At 50.5% G+C, this 18083-nt stretch overlaps 1 protein-coding gene across 3 annotated transcripts in view; it reads left to right on the top strand.

The window, feature by feature from the left end:
• The first annotated feature begins 2254 nt into the window (after nucleotides 1-2254).
• The window catches only part of Actn1 (actinin alpha 1), a 97697-nt gene continuing 81868 nt past the window's right edge, over nucleotides 2255-18083 (top strand). For all 3 annotated transcript variants that reach the window (XM_048361732.1, XM_048361731.1, XM_048361734.1), the window contains exon 1: nucleotides 2255-2622. In XM_048361732.1, the coding sequence (XP_048217689.1) occupies nucleotides 2518-2622 (105 nt within the window). In that variant the 5' untranslated portion in view covers nucleotides 2255-2517. The remainder of the gene's footprint in view (nucleotides 2623-18083) is intronic.

Genomic DNA, 18083 nt, shown 5'->3' with positions numbered 1-18083 from the left:
AATATTTATTAAGTGAATGAATAGATTCAGCAACCACCATTACCCTCTATGTTAGGTTTAGAGCCATAGTTTAGAAGTGGTTATAAAATAGTCCATAAATCTACTGTCTCTGGCTCAGAAACAGTGTTTCCTCAGCCAGGGGCTTATGGAAGGCACAGTGCTGATGTGACACTTGCATAAACGTGTATGGGTGACTAATGATGCGTGGACCAACACTGTTGATATTTGCTTATACCAGCAGCAGCTGGCTCCTCTTTCCAATCAGAGGCACTTCCCCCCATTCCGCCCCCCCACCTCCCCGTCCATCTTGGCTTTTCAAGTATCCTAATTCAAGGCCCTTCCTGTTATCTTCCTCTAACGCCTTTACTCACACTAATCTCTGGATTGACATCTTTGTGGTTCATTTTCTCCTTTACCCAGCCATGTGTCCTACAAATGCAGTTGGGTTCTCTATTTTCACACTTTAGGATCTGCAATTCAATCAACTAGGGCTTGAAAAATATCCTAGGGAGGAGGGATGTTTGTGTTGCTGAACACGTGCACTTCTTTTTCTTGACCTTATTCCCTAAAAGAGTAGAGTATAATGGTTCACATAGTATTTATGTAACATTAGTATTCTTTTTTTGTGTGCATGCATACTGGTACTTTTGGGGGGGGGAAGGAGATGGGCTGGCCCACTACTACTTGAGCCACAACTCCACTCTCCACTTCCAGCTTTTTGGTGGTTAATTAGAAATAAGAGTCCTATGGACTTTCCTGTCTGGACTGGCTTTTGAACAGTGATCCTCAGATCTCAGCCTCCTGAGTAGCTAGGATTATAGGTGTGGCCACTAGCATCCAGCAACATTAATCATTATAAGTAATCTAGAGATGATAGAGGTACACACATACACACACGGTGCCATTTTGAATAAGAGACATCAACATCTGCAGATTTTAGTATCTGTGGGGCTCCTAGAACCAATCCTCCTAGAAACCGATGGATGACTATAAATTAAGCTCTACTGTGCTAGGTGTTGAGTACCAGATTGGCATATCTATAATCCACATCATTGTGCATAACACAGCGACTCTTCATGTGTTATTGGTCTTCAGACTTACTAACTCACACATGTGAGGCCTTTCCAGGATCCATCACTGCTAGGCCAACAGGTTTCCAACTCTCCCTTTAGACTCCAAGGGAATCTAGCCGGGTACCAATTCTGTCAACTGTGCCTTCCTTCCTCCTCCAGTGACCACAGGCTTTGTTAGGCAGCCGAGTTCTGAGCCTGCTGTTTATGGCGGAGTTCAATTCTTTGCACCTCAGCCTCTCCACGGGTTAGGTGCATGTCAATGGGAAGGGGATGTGGTGTAGGTAGAGAGGCTCTCGGGGGCCCTCTCTGCTCTCAGTTGCCTGGATGGTGTCGGTATCTGACAGAGGGGAAGGAAGGTCATGACCCACCCTCCCAAGGTAGCTCTAGCTGAGCTACCCGCAGCACACCCACCAGGGAAGCCCTTGGCGAAGCAGTCCCCTAAGAGAGCTGGCCGTAAGGACCCTGTGGCAGAGGCAGGAACTCTCGGTGGCCTCTGAGAACCTTTGGCATCTGCTAGGGCAGGGATCAACTGGGTCAAGCCGGGAGGGCAGGCGGGGCAGGGGTGGTGGCAGAGTCAGGAAATTCTCAGGAAATTCCTTTCCACAGCTGTCCCTCCCCACCGTGTGTGTGTGTGTGTGTGTGTGTGTGTGTGTGTGTGTGTGTGTGTGTGTGCCTATTTGTTGGGGCCCAGGTTCCCTGGGAAAGAGAAAATGAAATGATCCTGGGGTTTCCAGAGTCCCTTCCCCAGCCAGGCCCAGAGTGTGGGGCGCACGCAATAACGCCGGTGGCACTCGAGTTCGGGGCCTTCCCGCCGGTCAGGAATAGATCCAATCCCCGGCGGCTCCCAGGGCTCCCGAGCGCGCTGCAGCACGGTCCCCAAGCTCTGGGAGGCGGCCCCCGTCTTTGGTCCCCGTTCAGCCTAAGCCGGTGTCACATGAGCGGCGGGGGAGTGGGAACCCGGGGAGTGGGCGGGGGCGTGCACACCGGGAGGGGGTCCCGCCCCGTCCACCTCTGTGCACCGCGGCCCGCCTGACGGATGCCAGGAATTCCCAATGAGAGGCGAAGGGGGGAAGTTTGGGCAACTCGGTCTGGCCAATGGAGAGCCTCGGGAGGGCTCTGCCCCTTCCCCCGCCCCCGCCCGCCCGCCTCGGCTCCCGCAGCGCGAGTGTGTCCTCCTCACTCGCTCAGTGTGCGTGGAGATTAGGTCCGAGCGCCCGCCGTCCCCGAGCTCCCGCCGTCCCCGTCGCCGCCTGCAGCGGCCTCCGCGAGCAGCAGCAGCAGCAGCAGCAGCACCGCGGCGGAACCGGGCGCCGGGGAGCCAGCCCGGCACCGCCAGCTCAGCCTTGCCCGGCCGACTCCCTGCGCACGCCCGGGCAGCCCCCGCCACTATCGCCCGGAGAGAAGGTGGAGGAAGAAATCCAGTCCCCGGCACGCCTGCACCATCATGGACCATTATGATTCTCAGCAAACCAACGACTACATGCAGCCCGAAGAGGACTGGGACCGGGACCTGCTTCTGGATCCGGCCTGGGAGAAGCAGCAGCGAAAGGTTAGCGGCGGTCCCCCGGCTCCCGAGCCCCCGTCCGGGACCCGCTTCGCCGGCTTCATTCCGGGGGCTCCGGGCTCTGAACGGGTTCGGGGCGTGCACGGGCGGAGGCGGGGACGGCGAGGCCACTGAGAGGTGGGGTGTTGGGTTACAGGCGCTGGGGAGGCAGGGGGGCGCCCCAGCTCCGGAGCCCGCGAACCGCAAGCCTGAGCGCGGGGAGGTGGCGCTGCCGGCGGGCAGGTTGCTTTGGGGTCCTGCGATCCAGGCCGCCCCGCGGCTGCCGCCACCATCCCGGCGTGGGCAGGGGCGGGAGGTGGTGCTCTGGAGACTGAGGCGGAGACCCCGGCCTGGTGGCTGCTGGGGATCGATTTACCCTCCCTTCCCCGCCCCCCTGGCCGCCTCCATATGGCACACGATGGCTGTGCGCTTCCGGGGCCGCCCCGGGCTCTACCTGAGGGGTAGCTACCGGGGACTCTGCCCTACAGCCCCGCTCCCCGGCTGTCCAGAGATCCGGGTTTGGAGGGATGGGCTCCTGCCCGTAGGTCTGCCTGAGTGTAGCCCGGGCCCAGAAAACTGGGGGTGGGGGGCTCCTTGGGCTCTCCAGCGCGCCCTATGGGGGCGGGGTCAGGACAGCGAACCGTTTTTATTGCTTAATTCAGTGGGTTGCTAGCTTCGAGCTTGGCGTCTGCGTCCCGCTCCACCGACCCCCTCGCTCTTTCCCTGGAGAATAGCGAGTTTGGGCAGCTTGATTCGAGTTGAGTTGCTCCAGAGTGAGGGACGATCGATCTCCAGAGATATTTGGGGTCAGTCGTCGGGGATCTCTGCTTAGCCACAGAGTTGTGCCCCAGGCTCTGTGTGCAGGGTTGGCGCTTCACTACCGGGGCCGGGCTGGAGAGCTTGGTATAGCGGACCCGGCATAGTGGCTAGGAGCAGGAAGAGGTCAGAAACCATCTGATTGGGGAGGGAGGTTGCCCCAATCTTGCCTCGGCTTCCTGCCTGCCCAGTGAGCCCTTGCCCCAGGCAGCCACGTACCCCGAACCTCCCCCCCCCACTCCCGCTCCCATCCGGTTCCTCCCCATTTCACTACCCCCCTTCTTTTGGGAATGGGGGGGGGACAGGATGGCGCGTCCCTCCGGATAGTGCGGTTAGGGTTGGGCTTGAGGGAGAATGCTCATGTCCAAAAATGGTAACATTCATTCCCTTTTTTAAACTTAAAAGGGGGGGAGTTTTGAGAGCCGACTGAAGTTTTTTTTTTTTTTTTTTTTTTTTTTTTTTCCAGCCAAAGGCATCCTGTATTAGCTCACTCAGGAATCCTAAGCCCTGAAACGGTGCCCTTTTTTACTCACTTCATCAGACTAGCCTAGGTAATTTAAAACACACGGACAATGGGTTTCCTTAAAGTGGCCACCCTAGGCCCCTGCATGCACAGCTTCTGCTGTGCCCAAAGGAATACAGCCACATCTACATCTTCAAAGAACTTATTAATTTCTTTTGGCCGCATCTGGGTAGAAGTGTGTGTGTGTGTGGGGGGGGGGGTGACGACCTATTGACCAGTTCCTCACTGAGGGAGCTTATTTCCCAGAACCATTGGGCTGCTGGTAAAACTAAGAATTGAGTGAGCAATTGGGAGATTCCCAGGTAGGACAAAGCAGGGGCTCTGAATATGATTGTGATGATGATTAATTTTTAATTTTAAGGGGAATCCTTCTTGAAAATAGCTTTAAAATTAGATAGGAGGAGTTGGATTAGGGGGGTGGAAGTCTCCAGGTCGCTCATGGGGAGTAGAAGAGACATGCTGGTGGAGAGCCTGGACTGTGCCCAGGAAGGCAGGAATGATGGGGTTGCCCTAGAACCAAGGCCCAGAAAGAGCAGTGAGACTCAGTTCCTGGGAGACAGACTCAGAGACCCAACCTGCAAGGAGTACTCAGTATGACAGAATGAATGAATACACACATGCACTAAATATATTTTGGGGAACTCTGACTTGGTTGGGAACAGGTCATATGGGAAACTTGGCCATCTAGGGGGCAAAATCTAACTGTGACAAGAACTGGCCATGGCTGATGTGTGCCAGGTTCTGATCATGTCTCCTTTACTGTCCCAGTTGTTACTCCCACAGCTCTGTGAGCCAGGCATGCAAGAGCATGAGGAAACCAGGGCTAGAGTGGGGAAAGCAGCTACCCTGGAGCCCCTGGCTCTGCATAGTGAGGCTGGTATGATGCTAAGGGTAGGCATCTTCCACTCACTTGGCTCTCCTTGGTGAAGAAGGCAGGAAGGCTGGGCCTGCTATCCTGAGCCAGAGCTTCTTGGGATTGGGGTAGCCTACAACTGGTTTTGATATCAGAGATTGATATCAACCCCTACACCAGGTTTGATAGCAGGGGACTGGCAGGCAGCCCTGTGGTTCTGAATTGGAAAATCCTTTGTGGGCCTCAATTTCTTCATCTCCAGAATGTTTCCCCTTATTATGTAAGACTTAAAGCAACTTGTAGTTTTGGACATTCTCCCCACTGATCATGAGTGGCGAGTGGATCATATGGGACGAGGGCAGGACAGTAGGCAGAGCTGATTGTTTCCAAGGGGAGAGGCAGGGGAGAGATGTAGGAGATGGGGAGGACACAGTGTGGTCTATTTCATGGGAGGCAAAAGATCTTGCTTTTAACCTGGTTCAACCATGGTTATTCATGGGACTTGGAGCAAGTCATTTACTTCCCTGAGCTTTTAAAAATTAGATGATTTCACAAATGATTTGTAAGCGGGGAACTGAGCCAGGTCCATGTTCTAGGTGTTAGAAATAGGGCACTGAGCAAGATAGACCTGGCCCCTATTCTTAGGACAGTTCCCTTACTTTTCCTTATCTATAAATGGGATGCATTTCTGCCTTGCCAGCCCTTAGGGCACTTACGGGTTCCAATGAAATGATGCAGTAGGAAATGCTTCCTTGGCGGAGACTGGGCCTGATGCGGATGCAGGTAGAAGTCTGAGCAGGCAAGAAGCATGACTCAAGGTGCTGTGTGGGGGTGGCTGTGGCTTGTCCTTCTTCGAAGAATGCTTCAGTGCAGAGTTCTTGGAGCTGGTTCCCATGCCTCCAGAGGCAGATGCAGTTCTCGGGTGGGTGGGGCATGTGGAGTAAAGGAGACACCAGTTCTTTGTCCGTGTTCACAGGCCCCATTTACAGGTCAACTGCCCTTTCCAGGATGACCATAGCTCCTGCTTCATTCCTTCACTACATCTCACCCACAACTTTACCTGTATGTGTATGCCTACAAAGGTATCAGGCAGGCTAGAAAGAACATTGGCTTGGAGGAGGATCCTGCCTCTGTACTTCTTTCCAGATATGTGATCTCTTGGAGCCCCCAAATCCTTAGTTATAGGAATGAGCTGATAGGGGCTGGGAATATGGCCTAGTGGCAAGAGTGCTTGCCTCGTATACATGAAGCCCTGGGTTTGATTCCTCAGCACCACATATATAGAAAATGGCCAGAAGTGGCGCTGTGGCTCAAGTGGCAGAGTGCTAGCCTTGAGCAAAAAGAAGCCAGGGACAGTGCTCAGGCCAAGAGTCCAAGCCCCAGGACTGGCAAAAACAAAAAGAAAGAGCTGATGCAAGTTGACTTGAGATACGTAAAATGGTGCTTCTGATGTCTAATTGCATTTTCTCTCTTTCCCCTGGACATCCTGGTTGAATGTGTATTCCCACAGGTGTCAGTCTTTGGACTTTTTTTTTTTTTTAATGTGGAGAAGCTTAATCAATATTTGTTAAGTGAATGTCTGCTGAAACAGAGAGCAGCCTTGGCAGGCAAGGGAAGGCAGCTGTGGGTAAGTTCCAGATCCTGACTCCACATGCCCCATGATGATACACCACCTTGTTTATACTCCATTCTGGGGACAGTGAAACAATTTCAGGAGTTAACCAAGGACCCTGGGCAAGGTGGAGGAGTGTGAAGAGAGGAAGGCACACTGTGGAAGCCTTACCTGGGGAAGGATTGGGCTTCTAAAGCTGAAATGGTGAGACTGGAAGGAGGAAAGAGTTGGCTCTCCCTTTCTCAGATCCCTCACTATTCTACACTCCTGCTTGCTTTACCCGAGGCCAAATGTCAACAGGGACCTAGTATGTCCTGTTTTCTCTCCTGAATTTTTGGTGCCTAGCATATAGCAGGACTGTTGTAGGTGGCCTGCTTAAAAAGTGTCACCGAAAATGGGGTGAATGGCATCATGCATGATTCGATCTCAACCCCAGGCTGTGGGGTAGGAATAGAGATGATATACTTAATCCAGATAAAGCAACCCATCTAGGGACTGGCTATATCCTGGCTTTAGGTTCTGCAGATAAATATGCCCAGGCACACAAGGGATCAAATCTTGGCTTCCCTATTGACTAGGTGTGCTGTTTTGGGCAAGTCACATTACCTCTTTGTGCCTGATGATAGCATCAGGAAAATAGGGTTAGTAGTTCCTGCCTGGTAAAGGTATATAGAGGTGTAAATGAAGTACTGTATGAACAGATAGACATATCAACCTGCACATGTTTAATGTTCAATAAATATCAACTGTTTTGGAAGAACTGGAGTTTCTGTGGCCTTTACCCAGCAGGTTTTCAGACAAGACATAGCAAGTATATAAGCCCATCTTGGAACAAGCCAGGGTTGGCTAGGGTGTTAGGGGTATTGTGTTGTCCTTGGCTTGTAATTCTGAGTTCACCTCTGGCTCATTCTAAGTCAAAAACCTCGGATTGCGTAGTCTCTTCCTATGCAATGATGAAGACTCCATTACCTACCCTTTTCCTACTTCCTGGTTCTCTGGGACCAAAGGATAGATGTTAAAAGTGCTTAAAAATGGTCAGCTTGAGCCGGATGCTGGTGGCTCACACCTGTAATCCCAGCTACTCAGGTAGCTGAGATCAGAGGATTGTGGTTTCAAGTCTGGGGAGGCAGGGAAGTCTGTGAGACTTTTTACCTTCTGTTAACCATCAGAAAACTGGAAGCTGCACTATGGTTCAAAGTGGTAGAGTTTTAGCCTTGAGCAAAAAAGCTCAGGGACCGCGCCCAAGCCCTGGTTTTAAGTCTCAGGACTAGTGCGTGTGCACATAGGTGCACGCATGCAAGCACACACACACACACACACACACACACACATGGCTCAGCTTGCTATGGTACAAGGAAAGTATCCCCACAGTGTGAATGGCTCTGAGAGCCAGTTACCTCAGGAGTGTCTTCAGGCCCCAATGTTTAGCTGCCCACATCTTCCAGCAGCTTCCCCTTGCTCCACTATACTGTAGGACTTGATACAGCCCCTTCCTCTTAAGACCCTGCACCATGTGGTGATGTCAAGAACAGGTGCCCACTGCTTGATTACTCTGAGTGAGAAGCTGACAGGGAGGGGGAATGCCAAGGCCATCAGCCTGCATGCAGAGGCCCGCTGGCCCCAGACCTGGCAGGTATGGGAAGCCTGGCTTGAGCTTCAAAGATGATTGTCCAGTTTTGAGGAATGTGTAGGACCTCCAGGGGCTGTCACTGTCCTCAACACCGGAGGTGGGTTTGTAGGACTAAGGGGCTGGCAGGCTCCTGAAGGCTGTGAGGTCATCTTCCTCCTCGGGGTTTGCTTGAGGTTGTTCTCAGGGAGCTATCGCAAGGCCACTTCTCCTCCATCTTTCCAAGGCCTGGGGCGGGATCCCTGGCTGTTGGCCACAAACCATCCACCTGGCTTGAGGACTTGTTACACAGGACTTTGGACCGTGGATGGGATTGGGGTGGGGGGCAGCTGGAGCCTGAGGCATGTGAGCTGGTCATGAGCAAACTGCTGGGCAGCTCTAGGAAAGAGAGTGTAGGAATGTTGAAACGTCCATTGTGAAGAGAGCTGGGCTGTTCATTGAATCTCCTCTTCACCATCACATGCTCTGTTTTCAGTGGGGTCTTGATTACAGGGAGAGTAAGAAAGACCTAGAGTCATACCAGGCTGGATCAGTAATGGCTAGGGGGATAAGCAAACAGCCAAGGCAGATGCTGTAGTTTTGTATGGGCAGCAGCCAGCACATGGCCTGGGTAGAGAAGAGGAAGCCCTCCTTCAGTTTGAGCAGGACCTGAAAGGACACTGGGAGGGAGAGGAGAGGAGCCTGGTGGGGAAGACGGGACAAAGCCATTGTGAGTCATCCGCTGGGGATATCCATTCTCCTTCATTGTGCTTTCTTCTTAAATTGGTTTCTACTCCTTCTGCATTATTATTGTTGTTGCTGTTCTGTTACTGGGGCTTGAGCTCAGGGCTTATTCCATAACTTTTTTGCCTAAGGATGACACTCTACCACTTGAGCTACACCACTACTTCTAGCTCTTTGGTGGTGAGAGATAAGTCTCATGGACTTTCCAGTCTGGCTTTGAACTGTGATCCTCAGATCTCAGCCTCCTCAGTAGCTAGGAGGCTGTGACATATGGCTGAGTCACCAGTGCCCAGCTCGGCTCCTTCTGACAGGGATGGTCAGTTTATGAGGCAGGTCAGGCTCTCAAAGCCTGCACCTCTGCAGGCTAGCCAGGTAGCCTCTCTGGGCTGCCCACCCCCGTCCCTATCCACCCTGCTTTTGTCCCCATTTGAGACTGGCCAGTAGCCAAACTTCTCTGCAGGAGAGCCGGGTCAGTTACTTATCAGGGGTCTGCAGCGCACCAGTGAGGGGTGCTTTGGAGAATTCTAACATACAGTTCCCCACAGAAGTCATGGGCAAAGGCAGCAGGCTGAGGAAAACCCCTTTAGCCCAATTCCCCAGTACTGTTTGGATGGGTCAGCCCCATTTATACTCATTCTTCAGCCCAGGTTTCTGTGTCTACTGCCTAAGAGCCAGCATCCATTGCTGTAAGTACTGTACACCACACCTGGCCCTGGGAGGCGGGAAGCCCCAGGACAGGGGCCAGGGCATGGGGTTGGAGGAGGGAGCTAGGAAAGCAGAGTGCCTTCCTCAGTGCACAATCAAGACTTCCCACCTCTTTCCAGGGTAGATATCAAGTCCAATCTCCCCAAATCCTTCTTTCCTACCAGGTCAGATTAAGCAGTTAGAGAGGGCCGCTCAGGCCCCCTCTCTCTTCTGCCTTCTGTCATTTCCTGCCCTGCCCTGCCTGGGGGTTATAGGGTAAGCTTACCACAGTTCAGCCTAGTAATGTATATGCCCCCAGGCCATGTGTGGCAACTTCATGACCCTTACTTGCCCTGGCCATGTGCTCCATTCATTTACCCCCAGGTGGCTGGAGAGGGGAGGGGCCATTGTGCAGGGCCACCTCCAATGTCAGTATTCTCCCAGAACACTGGCTATTTGCGCACAGATGCTTAAATTCAGTGCCTGGGTGCTGTCCCTGAGCTTCTTGGCTCAAGACTAGCATTCTATTCCTTGAGCCATAGCTCCATTCCTGACTTTTTTGCTAGTTAATTGGGGATAAGAGACTCATAGACTTTCCCGCTGGCTTTGAAATTCTCTGATCTCAGCTTCCTGTGTAGCTAGGATTACAGCTGTGAGCCACTGGTACCTGGCCTGTTTTTTAAGTTTACAAGACAAACAATTCCTCTTCTAATTACGACAGCTCACGCTTTGTGACTATGTACTGAGAGTCAGTGGCTGTCCTGAGCCTGGGGACCCGGTGCATGCGTGTATCAAGCCCTGTGAGGCGGGCACTGCTGCAGGCCCGGCACCCAGCAGGACAGGAGCTTTCCAGGATCACACAGCCAGCACGCCGAGGTGCTGGGATCTGAAGCCAGGCCGTCTGGCTCCGACATTTGCACTCCTTACAACTTTTGCTCTGCTGCTTATAAAAACAAATGCCTGTGTGGGTAGGAACATTTAACCAAAGACAAATGTATACAAACAAAGCTCCAGTGATGGAGATGTTCTGGAATTAGATAGTGGGGATGATTGCCCAACCTTGCAAATATATTCAAAAAACCATTGGCTTGTATACTTCAAAATGGTGACACTGATGGCATAAGAATTTGAGCACAATTTTGAAAAACCTCAGATAAGCGTGCATCATCTGAAGAGGATGACAATTGCCTGTCATCCCACCTTCCACACATGAATACTGCTCAGGTGTTTTGATGGCACCTGCCATTCTTGCCCTCATGGAGGTGTTTTCCCCCTTGTTCCTCTTGCTCACTGTTTAAAGCAAGGGGCCAGGGGTCACTGTGACAGAGGAAAGCTGAGAAATCGAGAAGCATTAAGAAGGCTGCTTTCGGGCTGGGGATATAGCCTAGTGGCAAGAGTGCCTGCCTCGGATACACGAGGCCCTAGGTTCGATTCCCCAGCACCACATATACAGAAAACGGCCAGAAGCGGCGCTGTGGCTCAAGTGGCAGAGTGCTAGCCTTGAGCGGGAAGAAGCCAGGGACAGTGCTCAGGCCCTGAGTCCAAGGCCCAGGACTGGCCAAAAAAAAAAAAAAAAAAAAAGAAGGCTGCTTTCATAAAAATCATAGTGTCTGATGTGGCCCTTTTCTTGGAAGCTGCCTAAGAATAGATGACAGATAAGCACAGGGAACAGAAGGCTGGGGAGGGCGGGGGAGGCGGGAGTGGCTTTCTTCCTCCCCAAGTCTCAGTGCTTGGGGGAAAGTCCTGGTGCCCAAAGAGCTAAACTCTATTGTCCTGGTATTGCTTCTTCTGCCAGCTGTCCTCAAGATTAGCATTCTTTAGGGTCCAAGGCAGGCGTCTGGTGGGGAGGCAGTGGCACCTCTCCCAGGAGGTTGCCTAGCAATAGCAAGAAGGTGACTTAGCCTACTACAGAGGCGGGAGCAGAATAAAAGGCAGTTGAGGATGGGAACTGGGCGTAGATACGGAGGATGCGGTTCCCCTGGAAACTGCTGAAACAACCGGCTTGGTCCTTGGCTACCATGGACCACTTCTGGAGCCGGAATCGGCTGTGCACCGAGAGGGAGTCAGGTCACAGGGTGGAGGGTGCACAGTGTGTCAGCCATGTTCTGTCAGTGACCTCAGTTGACATTCACAGCACTCTGGTGATGGATGTGGGATGATGATCCTTCTTCATAGACGAGCGATACAGAGTTAACCTCCTCACAGCAGCTCTGAGAAAGGGCTGGAAATGAAGGCAGCTGGTATACTCCTTCCTTAAAGGGAAATGTTGGTTTTAGTTCAGAACATTTCATAAACCCAAGATACTGAGAGGTAAAGATAAACACTGTTCACCTCCTGGGAAGAGAAGAGATGAGTTGAATGCAAGCTGGCCGGGAGAGAGATCTATTCTACCAACCAACCAACCAGTATTTATTAACAATGTCTTGGTTTTTCAAATAAGTAAAAAAGATGAATCATTTTTACAGTGATTGAAAGTTAATTGGTTTGGATTACCTCAGTCTGTCCAGTGACTGTGCGGAAAGTACCTGTTAGTTTTTTTTTGTTATAGACAGGACAATTAATACCCAGAGATGTTACACAACTTGCCTGAGAGTGACCAGCCAGTAAAGCTGAGTTATGAATGAAACTTGACTTCAGAATTCTATTTTTTTAACCAGAAGTACAAACACAGGTTTTTTTTTTCTTTTTTTTTTTTTGCCAGTCCTGGGGCTTGGACTCAGGGTCTGAGCACTGTCCCTGGCTTCTTTTTGCTCAAGGCTAGCACTCTACCACTTGAGCCACAGCACCACTCTGGTCTTTTCTATGTATGTGGTGCTGAGGAATTGAACCCAGGGCTTCATGTATACGAGGCAAGCACTCTTGCCACTAGGCCATATTCCCAGCCCCTGTTTGTTTTGTTTTGTTTTGTTTTTCTTGACAGTTTTAAATTCTGATTTTCTGACTTCATGTTTTTCACCAACTCAGGGAGCAGAAAGTTCCAGAGGTTTTTTTTTACAGTCTTTTATTTTGGTGCTGTCTTCATAGCTGCTAATGGTGTGTGTGTGTGTGTGTGTGTGTGTGTGTGTGTGTGTGTGTGTGTGTGTGTCTGCTGGTACTGTGGCTTGAACTCAGGGCCTTGTTTTTGTTTAGCCTTTTTTTTTTTCTGATCCTAAGCCTTGAACTCTGGGCCTGGGTGCTGTCCCTTAGCTCCTTTAGTTCAGGGCTAGTACTCTATCACTTGAGCCACAGCTCTACTTTGGGCTTTTTCTATTATTTAATTGGAGATGAGAGTCTCACAGACTTTCCTGCTTGGTCTGCCTTTGAAACAGGAGCCTTAGCTCTTAGCTTCCTGACTTACAGGTGTGAGTCACCAGCATCCAACTTCTTGTTTGGCTTTTTTACTCAAAGTTGGGGATCTACCACTTGAACCATATACCTCCACTTCTGGCATTTTGTTGGTTAAGTGTCACTAGGATTACAGGTATGAGCCATGAATGCGTGTGTGTGTGTGTGTGTGTGTGTGTGTGTGTGTGTATACAGGTACGGGGGCTTAACTTCGGGGTTTCTTGCTCATGCAAGGCTGACTCTCTACCACTCGAGCCACACCTCTAGTTTACTGTTTCTGTCTTGTTAGACACAGTAGCTTGCTGTCACAGAGACTTTCTAACTTCTGATCCTCATGGTCATATATTGGCTGGGCACACAACCTGTGATCTGATTTCAAGTTGACTTCTCTTTTACATCTTTTTCTGTCTGCCAGGCTGAGATCTGAGTATTACAGTTCGAAGCCAACCCTGGGTAGAAAAGTCCATGCATGAGACTTGTTTCTTCAATAAACTACTTAGAAAAAGCCAGAAGTGGCGCTGTGGCTCAAGTGATAGAGTGCTAACCTTGAGCACACAGAGGCTTAGGGATAGCACCCAGGCTGTGAGTTTAAGCCCTAGGACCAGCAAAATAAGTAATAAACAAACAAACAAATACATTTTTTTCTGTCACTTAAAAAAATTTGGGGGTAGAACTTGTGCCTGCTAGAACTTCCCAGCTCCACCAACATGGCGGTGGTTGGCCTCCAGGGAGGAGGGAAGATGAGGAGTTTAATTGAATGACAAGTCTTAAACATAAGTGAAGCAATAAGAACAACTCAAGATGGTGTGTAATCAAGTACTCATTTTGTGATTCATGGTTTTTAGCATTTATGATTTCACATTGGTCATTACGTGATTTCTCTCCATTAATCATAATGAGCAAGCCTGAAGAATCGTATGTAAGGCTCAGAAAGGAGACTTTTTCAGGGTCTTGGCCACGGTAGAATGGCTTAGAGTTGGTTTGGGCTGATGCCTTTGAGTGGCGGGGTGGGGGGGAGGGGAAGGGTCTGGAGGCTAACAGTGGTGGGCACAGGCCTTTCCAAAGGCACCTTTCTTGGTTGGAAAATTCTGGAGAATGGCAATTAGGTTTCTCCGCATTTTTCCAATACAAGGCATCTCTGTCGGGAATACATTTGTGTCCCCTTTACCTGGAGGAGTCCCTTTGGCCCTGGGGGCTTCTTCCTGGAGGACTCAGCTGCTTTCTTGTTCTCCTGGACTTGCCTCATCCTCTGCTTGGAGAGTCTTCCTCTGTGGTCATCAGGGGAACAAAATAGGCTTTGAACCCCGCAGCTGGGCTCAGGATTATTTGGATTTTAAAATCCTGTGCACATGAAAACTACAAGGCCTGAGGCTCGTGATTAAGCCTTGAGACTCAAGAATGAAAGTAGTGGGAGACAGTGGCTTAGGGTGGCTTTTTGACACTGTGGGGCTAGTTGTTTGGGGACCTACATGAAGAATAGCCCAGGATGGTCTTGTGAGAGAATGTTTTTGTGTCTTGACCCCCCCAGCTTTGTGTCTAATGCAGCAGCAGCAGCAGCAGCAGCAGCGGGGTGTGTGTGTGTGTGTGTGTGTGTGTGTAAACCAAAGACCTGAGAGGTCAGCTGTGGGTAGGAAAGCAGTGGGGTGGGGGAAGGGAGCGTTCTTGTCTCTGCTACCTTGTGGTTCCTGTTTCTTGGTGATTGGACCTTGTGGGGTTGTTTGGAGCATGGCCACAGGTCACAGGACTGGAGTTGGAATCCAGGCCAGGACTTGGGAGAGGAACATTTTTATGGGGCTAAAGATTTATTTTTCTTAAAAAACCATCTGCAAAGCTGGTTATAGCTGATGGGAGTATACTGGACTGGTGCTTGAGCTCTCTGTTCAAATAGTCTGTAGGTGAAATGACAGGAGAGGAGGGGCTTCGAGGTGGGTGGCCTCCCTCAGGCAGGTCTCTTGCTGGAACCTGGCCTTCTGTGTTGGACAAGGCACTTCAGGGAGCATGGCTTGTGGGTGGGAGGGGGCTGTGAAAGCCAGGTGCTGTCTCTTCTCCTCAAATCCATGTCCATGCATAACAGCTTGTTGTTAGGGGGTGGATAGAGAAGTAGACCTTTCAGTCCTTCTCAGTCCAGGCCCAGCCAGTGGGAAACAGGATCCCTGCCTCGCCTGTCAGCCAGATTACAGCCCTGCCCCTGTGCCTCTGGCTCCCAGAAGCCCCTCTATTGTTTTTGGCTATAGCCTTAATTTTGGCGGAGGAGCAGTTCCCTTTAAACACTGCAGACGTCCTTCAGATAATACATAATGGCACTTTCCAGTCAAGTTCCCGATATTTTGGAAGGGCCTTTCTTTCCAGGAACCCAAAGTGCTTTTCCAGACTCCTCACTGGGAGCTGAGACGTGGGGGAGGTAGTTTATGAATATGTTTTCCGGGAGGCACGGAACTGGGGCCAGACCCTGGTTTCCTGCCCTTCCTTCATCTGAGTTGCTGGTAGCCAGGACCATTTGGAGGTATCTTTATGCACACAGGCCCTGAGGCCTCTTTGAGATCAATTTAGATTTTTTTTTCTTCCAGACATAGGTCCAAACAAAAGACCTGTCTTCTCTTTTCTCTCTTCTCTGACCTTCTTTGCCCCCCTCCCTTTCTCCCTCCCTCCCTCTCCCTTCCTTCCTTTCTCTGTCTCTCTGTCTTTCTCTGTCTGTCTGTCTGTCTGTCTGTCTCTCTTTCTTTCATTTTATGATGCTGAAGATACAACCTAGGGCCCTATGCATGCTAGACAAGGGCTTGACCACGGAGCTCTACTCTAGCTCTTTTTCTTCTTAGTTTTTTTTTTTTTTTTTTTAGTTAAGCAAACATAAATTTGGAGATTGATCATACATAGTTTGGGTTTGGTTTTTTTTTCCTTCTAAATAAAGAATTCTGTTAGGGACTGAGTCTGGACCTGTCACCCGCCCTGACTGAGACTGTTGGTCATAGACTGGGAGACCACGCTGGCATCTGCGGATGCCCAGCTGGGGACCTGCCCCTGAGCCTCTTTAAATGGAAGCTGCGCTTGGGACAAAGGCTCAGCTTAGGCCTGTCTCACTAGACCGGGGCCCTGGCCAGGAATGTGCACGGATCTGTGCGCTGTGCGGGGATACGCAAGCGTATCCCCCGTGCAGCTCCACTCTGGCACTGTGCAAGGCTAGGCACACTTTACAGATGATCATTCATCCAGGGCTCACACCTGTCTGAGACAGCTGGCAAGGGCTGAAGGACATTGGAGAGTGTTTGGAAAGACCCCGAAGGCTCAGGTGGTTACAGCAGGTAACTCTATAAACTTTGATTTTTTTTTTCTATTTTTTTAAGTGTAAGGATGGACTTTATTTTTTTTTTAAAAAAAGTCTTTTGGGGACTACAAATTACAAAGTAAAAGCAGATTACTACATAGAAATCTAATAAATACATTTTGCCTGTTCATGAAAACTTTATCAAAGTTACTCACTTATTAACAAATTCACCCCAGTCACAGTGTTATCAGTTAAAATGCTCTTAAGATACCATATCTTTATTTCAAATTGTATTACCCATTATTCCCTCAAGGTGAACTTTTAAGCACCAAACTCTCTAATGAATGGTGATTTTTTTTTTTTTTTGAGTCAGAATCTTACAACAGACCAGGCTGGCCTTGAACTCATGCATCACCACCTCTCTCTCTCTCTCTCTCTCTCTCTCTCTCTCTCTCTCTCTCTTTCTTTCCTTTTTCCTTTTGCCCATCTTAGGACTTGAATTTAGGGCCTCTCACTCTCCCTTAGCCCTCCCCCCCCTTTTTTTGGTCAGTTGTGGGGCTTGAACTCAGGGCCTAGGCACTGTCCCTGAGCTTTTTTTGATGATGCTCCTCGGTCTTGAACTCAAGGCCAAGGACTGTCTCTGAGCTTCTTTGCCCAAGGCTAGCACTCTACCACTTGAACCACAGCCCACTTCTGACTTCTTTTGGGGGGGGTAATTTATTGGAGATAAGAGTCCCTCGGACTTTGGACAGCCCAGGCTACCTTTGAACTGCAATCTACACATCAGCCTCCTGAGTAGCTAGGATTATAGGTGTGAGCCACCAGCACTCTGCATCCTTTAGCCTTTTTGCTCAAGGCTGGCACTCTACCACTTGAGCCACACCTGTACTTCCAGCACTTTGGTGGTCAATTGGAGATAAGAGTCTCAGGGACTTTTCTCCCTGGGTTAGCTTTTTTTTTTTGTCTGCTGTGGGGCTTGAACTCAGGGCCTGGGTGCTGTCCCTGAGCTCTTCAGCTCAAGGCTAGCACTCTACCACTTGAGCCACAGCACCACTTCCCCTGGCTTAGCTTTGATGTGTGATCTTCAGATTTCATCTTCCTGAATAGCTAGGATTATAGGTTTGAGCCTCTAGTGCCTAACTTTATTACTTCTTGAAGAAGCAACTATGTGATGACAACACTACTGTGGATTTGGGAATGCTTCTCAATGAGTTTATAGTTTATATCTCACAGTGGATTCTTGGAACATTATGGGAGCTACCAGTTGTCCACAGGACAGAAGCTGTGCTCTGACTGTACATAGAGTTTTAGACAAGGCCAGAGTTGGGAACTATGCTAAGCCCCTCTTGGCCAGTACCATTCTCAGCAAGGGGGCCAATGGGGTCACAGTCTTGTCACCCTTGGCCCAGCCTGCTTTCCTTACTCCTGCCTCTTCCTCTTTCCCTGGCTCTTTGCCACTCAGCCATCGCTATTGCCAAATTAGTGCCTGGGCCAGACGATTGCTGGCGAGAGAGCTGCAAAGGACAGCTGTGTTGGCAAGGCTGTTGGCAGGCCTGGTACAGCCTCTGGGGCACTTCCATGAAGCTCTGAGCACATTTGGAGGAGTCTCAGGGGCTGTCACTAACCAGTGGCCTGACGCTGCTTGGATGATGAAAGGTGGGCTTTGGGTCTATGGGGTTCCTGACTGATTCAGTCCGGCTTCCTGGAGACTGAGTAGTCAGTCCAGCCACAAGCATAGGCAGTTACAGGCCAGCAGGAGGGGCTTGGCAGGATCTGTGGAGCTAGGTAGCAGTGGTCTGAGTCCTCAAGGGCCACTCTGGCATGTTCTTGGACCCAAGGCCGAGGTATGTCTGGCTTCTTGGAGTCAGGAGGGAGGCCAGAGGCAGGAATGAGCAGAGCCTCCTCTGATGACCTCAGGCCCTACCACCAGCATGGCACTCCCCTCCAGATGAGTGATTGCGCAGTACTGGCCTTTCAGCTCCCTTGTAGACAGTCCTACTCTTTTTTCTTGGCCAGTACTCATCTTCTCTTGAGGGGCTGGAC

Source organism: Perognathus longimembris, chromosome 14 (assembly GCF_023159225.1).
Source record: "Perognathus longimembris pacificus isolate PPM17 chromosome 14, ASM2315922v1, whole genome shotgun sequence".
In the NCBI taxonomy this organism is placed as follows: Eukaryota; Metazoa; Chordata; class Mammalia; order Rodentia; family Heteromyidae; genus Perognathus; species Perognathus longimembris.
This window is presented reverse-complemented; position numbering and strand designations above follow the sequence as displayed.